We start from the raw sequence: 9779 nt of genomic DNA on the forward strand, positions 1-9779 counted from the left end.
ACTACTACTTCGCTTCCGCTACGTGTTATGTAATGATCATTAGATCAAGTGTTGTAATGAGACTGGATCATGTGATCCTTTTTATGTAATGACTATTATGGTGTTGTAATGAATGATGACTCTATGATATTCAACTGTTATGTCTCGTAAAAACAATCTTCCTGGGATTGCGATGTATGGCATAATAGGCATCTGGACTTAAAAATCCGGGTGTTGACACTTCCTGAGCGGAGTCCACCTGGACAAGCACCTCTTCAGCGGGCAAGTTGTGCACTCTTCGATGAGCGACGGCAGTCCGATGCTAGGGGAGGTGGCAAGGTTCGATTGATTAAACCGTTGGACAAGCAATGAAAAAAGGGATGTTGATGTGGTAGTATAATTTATCATCGGAGGTGGCAGGGTTCGATTGATTAAACCGTTGGACAAGCAATGAAGAAAGGGATGTTGATGTGGTAGTATAATTTATCATCCCTACATCATGATGCAACTGTTGATATTTTAGGACAGTTCTATTTTGGTGTGGCTAGTGAAACAGGGTTGTTTGCGGAAAAAATAATCCACATCTTGGTTAAGATAATCACCTTTTATATTTCCTAGAAAATCACCATCCTGGGAGAAATGCAAGTATGTCAACAGAGAAACACAACACTGTCCGCGACAACCAGGCTCTTCCTATTATTCTCTATTGAATGAATGAACTAATAGATCCGTTAAATAGACTTATACCCATTTTACATTCCTTTTTTCTGTTTCCTTTCGACAAGACACCAGCGGTCAAGAATTTATAAATAGCATCATCAGCGTCGTCACTATTGTACAACAGAAACAATCACAGCAGACATTGCGGGATCCCTTTCTTTACACTTCCCGCTTCGAACGCCGCTGCTTCATCTACAACTGTTACCAAGTATACCCATGCTCTTATGTACACATTCCCTGAAAGGCTGAAACAAGGTATGCAAAAATCTGTCAACTATTATCTGAGGCCAACACGAGAAGCAGAGATAGATTTGCTTTATATCTACCTTGAAACAGATAGTCCTGGACATGCTCAAGACACGCTGCTTCAACTTCGCCCTCCTTTGACATTGGATTTATGGTTGGATATAATTAAGTTTTTTTTCTCTATAAGGGGGAACATGAATTCTTCAAGTTCCTTTCCCATGACTCCAGACCTCTCCGGACCTCTTTTCAGTGACTAATCAAGGAGACAAGCAAAGTTGTACTCAAAAGCCCGACTAATGTAGTGAGTGGATGATGCTCTTCTTCCTCAGCTTGACAGCCATGCACAGGCATCTCTTTACATTGATCTTCAGTATTTAATCATGTTTTTTTCTTCTAACGGGAAACTTGAATTCTTCAAGTTCCTTCCTCATCACTACTCCAGACCTCCTTTAAGCGACTGTAATCCAAGAGACAAGCACAGTAATAAAAAAAACTATGTCATGTGTGGATGATGCTCATGTCCACGAGGAATTTAAATCTTAGATGTGCTCATATCGGAGTTTACCTTGTGCAAGTACTTCTTCCTCAGCTTGACAGCCATGCGCACGCATCTTTTCACATTAATCTTCAGTATATTGTCATTGAACATCTGAACAAAAATTGACAAGATCAATTCCGGAAAGACAAAAAGAGTATGTATATACAAATACAGTTGCAGTAGATCTAAACTTGATGAAACTGGCACACCAAAATCCATCCAATTTCAGCAGGAGAGCAACTTTTACACCGAGACCTACTATATAGAGAATGACTAGTGGCTGTCATAACTTGCAAATGTTAATACCTATCAAAACAGAAATATGCAGTCCTAACCATAACTCGTCTACCTTACAAAAACTTAACTCATCAAAATGAATCAGAACGATATTTAACACTTCACAAGGTCTACTGCGAATAAGTATTAGTAGATCATGGACCAAAGGCTTTAAATAACATGAGAACAAGCAGTGACTCACGAATGAAAAAAAAAATAGTGACAGGAGATTGAAAAGAGAGTAGTGACTGGACTTGCCTTGATAGTATCATCTATGGAGTGTGTACCTCTGATAATCTTGTGTCGATTGATTATCAGAATTGCTGCAACACAGAATATAGGCAGTTCATTGTCTCCATTCTTTGTCAAAACATTTGTGCTCAAATGATGCGTCTGCTGATGCCTTGCCCAGATGGTAGCACCTGACAAGCCACACAGAGGATTTTGTGTGCTAGACTTCACTCCATGGTTGCAAGACCCACGCATTTCACCGTTTCTACGATAGAATCTCCTGCTTTTGGATTTTCTTCTAGTGAACTTGTTCACCCGGTGCTCTTCTTTGACCTCGCATGAAAAATCCTTCTTTGCATCTACTAGCAACGGTTCTAGGCAGTTCTCTTCCAAATTCCTGATTGCGTCTTCGTTAAAATCAGCAGCCCACATCATCTGAAGACACAAATCACAGTTAGTTAACAGAACACGACTATACTATGAAGAGCATTTAAACATATTTATTGAATTATGTGGGTACTTCGCTGTGATTACTGTATGGCCAAATACCACATTTAATTTGTAGATTATGCAATGCAGGTAAAACAACCTTGTCACAAACATTAACTGTGATTACTGTAAGGCCAAATACCACATTTAATTTGTAGATTATGCAATGCAGGTAAAACAACCTTGTCACAAACATTAACTATTTCAAAGAATTCTCACCTAACAATTTTAGCATCCAAAGAAAAAAAATTCTATATAGAAACTAGAAACCGTCCAAAATCACATATGGAAATGCCTGACAGACCTCCCACATGCTGAGCGACTCCTCAAAAGATAGCTCTCGACGAAAAAGCACTAGCAGCATCCGGAAAGCAAAATGAAGGCTTTCAGCACCAATTGCTGATAAATGCTCAAATAACTCTGTATCTGACAATTCCACTATCTTCCACAATGATTCCAATTGCTTCATAACTCTTGTCGGTCCCTCGATCTGGAAATTTTCACGCTGAGGTGCAACAAAAGATTATTACATGCATTAAATCATGCAACCTAACAGATGGCATTATCATTTGAGATAGTTGCTAATAATTACCATCCTTCTCAGTAGCATCTCAAAACACCAAAAGGCATCTGCATCATCCTCGTATAGGACAACAAAAGGGGAAAGCAGATCGCTCATACCTACAATCAACTTATACCATTTAGTTAAGTTTAATTAATCGAAGTAAAATGATGTAATGCTCCATTGAAGTATGCAAACCTTGGCAGTATCCAGTGGAAGGATCAACCCATGCATAAACCGCAAGTATATCCGACATCCTAGCCATATTTCTCGATTCTGTATAGAAATCAAGATGGCTATCTGTTCTGACAACATCGACCACTGCACGAGACATTTTTGATCGTTAGAACACAATACGACAATCATAATAGGCCATATTAATTGTGTGGTGTGAGGAGAGAAAGATAAGCATACCAATTCTGTGAAGTGTCCACAGCCATTCGGCGACTTTGTCTTTGTTGGTAACCGGACTATCGGAGTTGGTTACATGGACAAAATCTGCTTCTGGTGCATCAGATATCTTCAAAGAATCTACTACTATTTCACTGTTGTAGCCAGTAGTATCGTCCAACCATCTATCCTGTTTGAACGCGTCTGAGTGAAAGATGGCTGAGTCACTGTTGCTAGCCCGGAACAGATCACTGGGATTGGACTCTATAATGAGATCTATGTTATTATTGATTTGGAAGCTGTGCATGCGTTCGTCACGTTGCCTTAACCTATCTTCAGGAACCGGGAAACTGCAAAGGCTTTCGTCGATTCCATTGACATCCCCGCTAGCCTTTGAGAACAAGTTTGCAGCAGGCAGGGAGGGATACTCCATGAAGGTCTCACTGTCATATCTTGGTTCGCCCATGTCGCTGCAATCCCCAGAGTCTGACAAGCAACTATTCACCGCTGTGGATGATACCATTAATTTGGAAGAATTATATGCAGAGCTATCATTATGTACTTTGAAACCAACTAGTTCAACCGATTTGCTACAGCTGTTTCTTTCTTGTGACAGTGGTGTGCCACCAGAGTCATAATTTAAGTTAGAATTTTCTACTGTGCTGCCAGGTGTGTGTTTTGTACCTCGTTGACTTGTGCTAACTTCTTCTCTACAGTCGGTTTCTTTCGACGTAGTCCTGACATCCATCAGCTTCGAGCCAACAGCATATGCGAGCTCACCTGTACCAATGCTTGGGTGCATACTCTTGCACTGCTTAACTAAACACTGATATTTCTCCCTTCATAGAAATAGAAAAAAAGCATGAGGTTAGGCGCTTCCAAAAATGCCCACTGCTCGCATGTGTAAAACCAGAAATGGTAAACCATTCCGGTTAAACACAGAAGTTTGAATTAATCAGCCTTCTATGAACAAATAACAATGTAAAAGCAATAAATGTAAAACACTCCAGCCTCTAGGTGTTAGGGAAAAAAAATAACTATATAATCAGCTAGAGTATAATATTATGGTACAAAATCATGCAAAGTACCTCCTAGACTGAAACTAGAATCCTTGTAGCACCACTAAGGAATAGATAATCATTGGCCGGTAATGGTTCAGGGAATAAAAATTAGTTGGCTAACGATAAGAGTTTGCGGAAATGGATATGATAGCCCTTCATGGTAGATTCTGAACTTGAGTCTAGTTGATATCATCTGCCATGTACATGAAGATGCACACATTTAATATTTGGCATGGATGGTATGCATTATGGTAACTTATTATATACTGGCGGGGGTGAAGCAAGAAACTTATGTAGATTGTTCACCCAAGCTACCTATCAATCGTGTAAGTTAGATTCCCCGTATTTCATTTTCTCTGTGTATGTAACACATAATATCTTCTGAGCCATCAAGGGGATGAAGGGGCCTAAGCCTTAAAGTGTAGAGTACACGGTTGAAGCACAAAACTGCATGTGAGGTCGACTGCACAAATATATTCAGTTATCGAGCCAATCATGCTTGTCACGGAGCGAGTAGGCGCAAAAGCATTCAGGATGGAGTCCTAGACAGCACTGCTGCCCCCATTGCACCCGTTAAGAACGCTGCCACAGGCATGCTTCCTCCAACAGGCTTCTGTCCACTACCTTCCTGGGTGGCTGTCTCCTGCCTTTGTTCCATTCCTTCTTTCCACCCTAGTCAGTTGTCTCTTCTCTCTCTGTTCTTCTGTTCTCCACTGTCTTCCATGTTCTTCTTTTGTTCTCCCTCACCTCATCTACCTGTGTTGCCACTGCTATGGTCTCCCCAACCAGCTCTGCATATGCTCTATTGCCAGCATCTCCCCAGCCTTCTCTGCCTGAGCTCTACTGCTAGGATCTCCGGAACCTGCTTACCTGTTTTTCTCTACTACAGAAGTGTAGAAGTAGAGCTACTCTATCTCTAATTGGTATCGAGATTGACCTCGCTAATTTGTTGTTCAAATCAGCCTTTCAAGTTCACCTGAGGGAACAGTTTGGTGTGCGCCTTACCGGCCATGCGTCTGTCAGGTTCCATGATTGCCTAGTTCACAGTGACAATCATGGAGCCAATTACATCAAATGTAGCAGCCGTTATCTCCCATGTTCTACACACAAGTACAAACCAATGGACAACTGTAGCCTTTGGCAGTGGTTTTATGCTTTATATATAGAAGACAACGAGGAAACTGGAAAGGATGGGGAGATTTAGCTACAGCGCTTCCAGTTTCGGTATAATGCATAAATAGCCAAATCAATGCCTAATACAGCTATTATTGAAGATAAGCAAATAGAAAACTAATTTGCCGGTCAAACTTCTAAAGCCATGGGACTTAACAGAGAACGAGATCAAACCTTCGAGCAGCTCTTAGTTTCCTCCTATACTCTGTTGTGCTACTTAAGGAATAGCATCCAAGAAGGAATTCCCAAACTTCTGCTCGGATAGAGGGATCCATACCCTGCACATCGATAATGGAGGTCAATAGTTGCTGCTAAAAGCAGAAGACAGGTGTCGGTGTGCTTTCTTTGTTTACACACAGCTGTAGGATGGAACATGCTTCAGTTCATGTTGAAATGGTGTACATCAAAATGACATTGACAAAGTAATCTGATGCATCTGGCTTATTGTGCAAATTCAAGAATCACCCAGACCAAAAAAGATCCGTATAGTTAATTAAGAAATGCAAAAATTATTACAATCAGCACAGTTAATCCAAACTTCCTATTAGCAGATGAATGGTGCATCAAATGTGAAGCATCAGAAAAATTGTTGTCTCGGTCAGCGGATCCTCTAAAGTGAGACCATGTGTCAAATTTAACTGTGTAAGATCAGATCAACGTGTAAAAAGTAATGTCTAGGGCAAGATCAATGTGCCAAATGAAATATGTAAGCCAAGTGACAATTCCTGGGTTCTGGTACAGAATACCAATCCATATATAACTGTGCTGGGGCATAGAATTTTCAAGACGTTGTGTGAAAGGCTAAAAACATATGCATGATAAAGGCACACAGGTGTACAAGGTACAAGAAGATGAAAATTAGATCTATGAAGCATTTGTCAATTAAGAAAGTATTTAATGTGATATCCATTAAGTATCTAAGGTGAGATCAACGCGTCAAGAGAAGTAGGGTGCGGTAATTTCCTGGTACAGGATACAGCATGAATATAGTGTGACAAGATAACTGTCTAAGGTGAGATCCATTTGTGAAATTAAGGGTGTGTTTGGTAGCCCGGGCCACCTCAGATTAACTATCTCCACTCATACATGTTTTTTTTTTGAGAAACACAGTACAAACGCAGACGCTCACATACACGCGTATACACTCACCCCTATGAACGCACACACGCACACCCTACCCCTATGAGCACCTCCGGAAGACTGGGCCGGCGGATTGGATCTTGAAATTGACGAAGTCACCACAGGCGCCTCGGAACACTCATACATGTTGACCTCATACAAGCCCAACTAAGATTTTGTAGGTGTTTGGTAGCCCGGCCTGGTTGAGAAATGGTGAGTAGAGAAGTTGTTTGGTATAGGCTGTATACGTTGAGACGTGCTGAGTCCGAATTTTTACACAAAGGTCCTTAAGCAGAATAAAAAAAGCAATCGGGTCCTTTCTTGGGGAGGCTGGCCGGAGCTGTGGCTCGCGCCTGGCGAGGAAGAGGGGCCTGGATCCGGCGTGGCGGCGCGAGGAGGAGGGGCCTGGAGCCGTCTTGGCGGCTTGAGGCGGCGAACTGGGTCCATTCCATTCCAGTGGAGCTTCTGCCGGTGGCGAACTGGGGAGGAACGGCGGCCATTGGAGCTACTGCTCGGCAGTGGGCGGTCGGCCGCGTCGAGGAGGTCCTGTTCCCAGCCGTCCGGTCGCCGGCGAGCGTCTAGGGAGAGGCGGCGGTCCGCGCGGGGCGAGGGGCGTCCAGGGAGAGGCGGCGGCCCGTGCATGTCAAGGGGCGTCTCTAGGGAGAGGCGGCGGTCCGCGCGGGGCGAGGGGCGTCCAGGGAGAGGCGGCGGCCCGTGCATGTCAAGGGGCGTCCAAGGAGAGGCCGCGCTGCAAGGTAGAGGCAGCCATGGGCGGGGGGCGCAGCCGGCCGACGGCCAGAGGAGGGATGGCGGCCATGGGGCGGGCGGCGGCGGCCAGTGGAGGGGTGCAGAGGAGGGGCACGAGAGCGATGCGGGAGCCAAGGGAAAAATGAAGATGTCGGGTTGGGGTCTGGGGGTGCGCGGGCCGCTGCTACAGTGGTTTGCCGGATGAGCTCATCCCGGCTTTAAGGCGTTTTCTGTATCCCCTCAGCAGTGCGCAGATGGCAAGAGCCGGCCTAACAAACATGGTATCTCCTCAAAATCTCGTTTGGGAGGAGAATTTCTGAGGAGCCCCGGTCTACCAAACATGCCCTAACTTTCTAAGGCCTGATCAGCGTGTTAAATTAACATCAAATTTCCCTGGGTTTTCGGGGTGCATAATAAATCATCCTGGTATGATCTGCCTCAGGTGCGCATAGGTACAGTATTAGTTAGTGAACTCACTCCCAAGACGATGAACTTTAGGGTCTTATGGAACCCTGTGACCCTTCCTTCAGTATCGAAGCAAGCGTTCCATTTCTCTGGCCTGAGCATCTTGCCCCCCTGTACAAATGCAGAAAGGAAATGTGAGTACTGGCAGGCAAAAGAAGTGACCATGAATGGTAGTGTGCGCGCGTGTGTATAATGAAAAACATAAGAGTTTATGCTGCAGGCTAAATATAGAAACACAGATTGAGAAGAAGATTAGATAGCGACATTTAGATGAGGAGCCGAGAAGCTCAAGTGCTGCAGCAAGCATTGATAATAAAGAGGATTATTATCCTCCCTGATGGCATTGGCATACAGTACTAGTACAATTGAAGATGGGAGTTGTGATCAAGCTGTGGAATTGCAGGAAAAGAGAAAGGGATTATCCAAAGCAAGGGAGGTGAGTATGCATCGAGCTGTGCACATGTGTATGAAGAAGCAAAATACAGTCTATGTTCTATATTGCCAAATGTAGAGATGACTATACGCTGACTGCTGAGAAGAGTGGCTAGCTAGATTTAGAAGATTAGTTAAGAAGCTCAAGTGTTGCAGCAATCAGTGCCACTAATGGTGAGCATTACTGGTGTGATGGCATTGGCATATACTACTATAGACACATATACATACAGTAGTGAGCAGAATCGAAGAAGGGATATGTATGTGTATTGAAAGGATAGGAAACCTTGAGGTAGTAGGGGTCGGGCCCCCCGCCGCAGGGGTGTTCGCGGACGAGGGAGCCGACGCCGCGCTGGAGGTGGCCGCCGCACATGATCCATGACCTGATGGAATCCCCGCCGGCAGTACTGCTGGGCCTGCGGGGCTGGGACATGGATGGAGTCCGATTCGGACGGATCTCCTTCCCCTCTCCGGCGCGGCACGGAGGCAGGGGAAGTTGGATCTCCGGCGCAGGCAAATCGAATGAATCGGGGGATCCAAATCGCTGCTAGTCCGAGTCCACGGCCTGGTCGCCGCGCGCTAACTGCTCCCTAGCGAGCTCGCCTCTGTCCTGATCTTAGTCTTCGAAGAGAATGAAGCCGAGATTAGCCGCCGCCGCCGCCGCCGCCGTGCCTGGGAACGAAGGAATAGTCTCCGTCGACCGGCGCGGTTGCTTGGGTGGGAGACGTGGGAGAGAGAGAAGAGGAAGAGTGGAGGAAGCAACGAACCTCTCCGTGCAGGTAGAGGGTATTTCCAACGACCTAACAAATTAGTACTGTTCAAATATGGGAATTGCATCTACAAAGTGTGGAAATTCAATTGCCTTTCCATTAGTAATTCATTTCACTAAACTAATTTTCAATTCATCGTAAATCAAATTCTTTTTCAATTATAATATGATATGTGGCAGGGGGAAAATACGAATCCTTAGATGAAATTACTAACGAGCTTTATAGATAGGCTACATGTTTAGTTTGCTATCTTTATAATTAGCAACAATGATGAGGACATCCGTACCTCACTACTACCTCTGTCATTGATAAATGAAGATGAACCTGCTGTGAAGCTCAAATCCAATGAAGTTAGGATTGGACCAATGACACGAGCTCGTGCGAAGCTACTTAAACAACAAGTGAACTTGTTCCTAAACGATATTGTGATTGATGAGAACTTTATACCGCCTAAGTGCTATTACTTATGTATGATCAGGTACGAGGAGGGAGCAAGCATCGCACGAGGAGGAGAGGAGCAGCTGGACCAGAAGATGGACGTAAAGCTGGACATGGAACTGGACATGAAGACATCCCATGGA

At 44.2% G+C, this 9779-nt stretch overlaps 1 protein-coding gene across 2 annotated transcripts; it reads right to left on the bottom strand.

Annotated features, from left to right (window-relative positions):
• Window positions 1-568: 568 nt before the first annotated feature.
• LOC124691974 (rab GTPase-activating protein 22-like) lies at window positions 569-9184 on the bottom strand. 2 transcript variants are annotated; one of them, XM_047225277.1, is made up of 12 exons: window positions 8715-9183; window positions 8009-8107; window positions 5840-5943; window positions 4116-4270; window positions 3456-3938; window positions 3240-3362; window positions 3072-3160; window positions 2784-2984; window positions 2018-2425; window positions 1511-1594; window positions 1026-1402; window positions 569-944 (listed from the first exon to the last, which is right to left on the bottom strand). In XM_047225277.1, the coding sequence occupies exons 1-11, from the start codon at window positions 8859-8861 to the stop codon at window positions 1379-1381; spliced, it is 1917 nt and encodes a 638-aa protein (XP_047081233.1). In that variant the 5' UTR covers window positions 8862-9183; the 3' UTR covers window positions 569-944; window positions 1026-1378. The 2 variants fall into 2 exon arrangements, with proteins under 2 accessions (XP_047081233.1, XP_047081232.1); XM_047225276.1 differs by having other exon boundaries at window positions 3456-4270; window positions 8715-9184.
• Window positions 9185-9779: the final 595 nt, after the last annotated feature.

This window comes from Lolium rigidum, chromosome 2, assembly GCF_022539505.1.
Source record: "Lolium rigidum isolate FL_2022 chromosome 2, APGP_CSIRO_Lrig_0.1, whole genome shotgun sequence".
NCBI classification, from domain to species: domain Eukaryota; kingdom Viridiplantae; phylum Streptophyta; class Magnoliopsida; order Poales; family Poaceae; genus Lolium; species Lolium rigidum.

Coding starts and splice junctions, on each gene's coding strand:
- LOC124691974 (XM_047225276.1), bottom strand. CDS start 8,861: ATGTCCCAGCCCCGCAGGCCCAGCAGTACTGCCGGCGGGGATTCCATC. Junction 4,271..5,839: donor AAACTAAGAGCTGCTCGAAG/GTTTGATCTCGT, acceptor ATTTCTATGAAG/GGAGAAATATCAGTGTTTAG. Junction 1,595..2,017: donor CCATAGATGATACTATCAAG/GCAAGTCCAGTC, acceptor ATTTTTGTTCAG/ATGTTCAATGACAATATACT.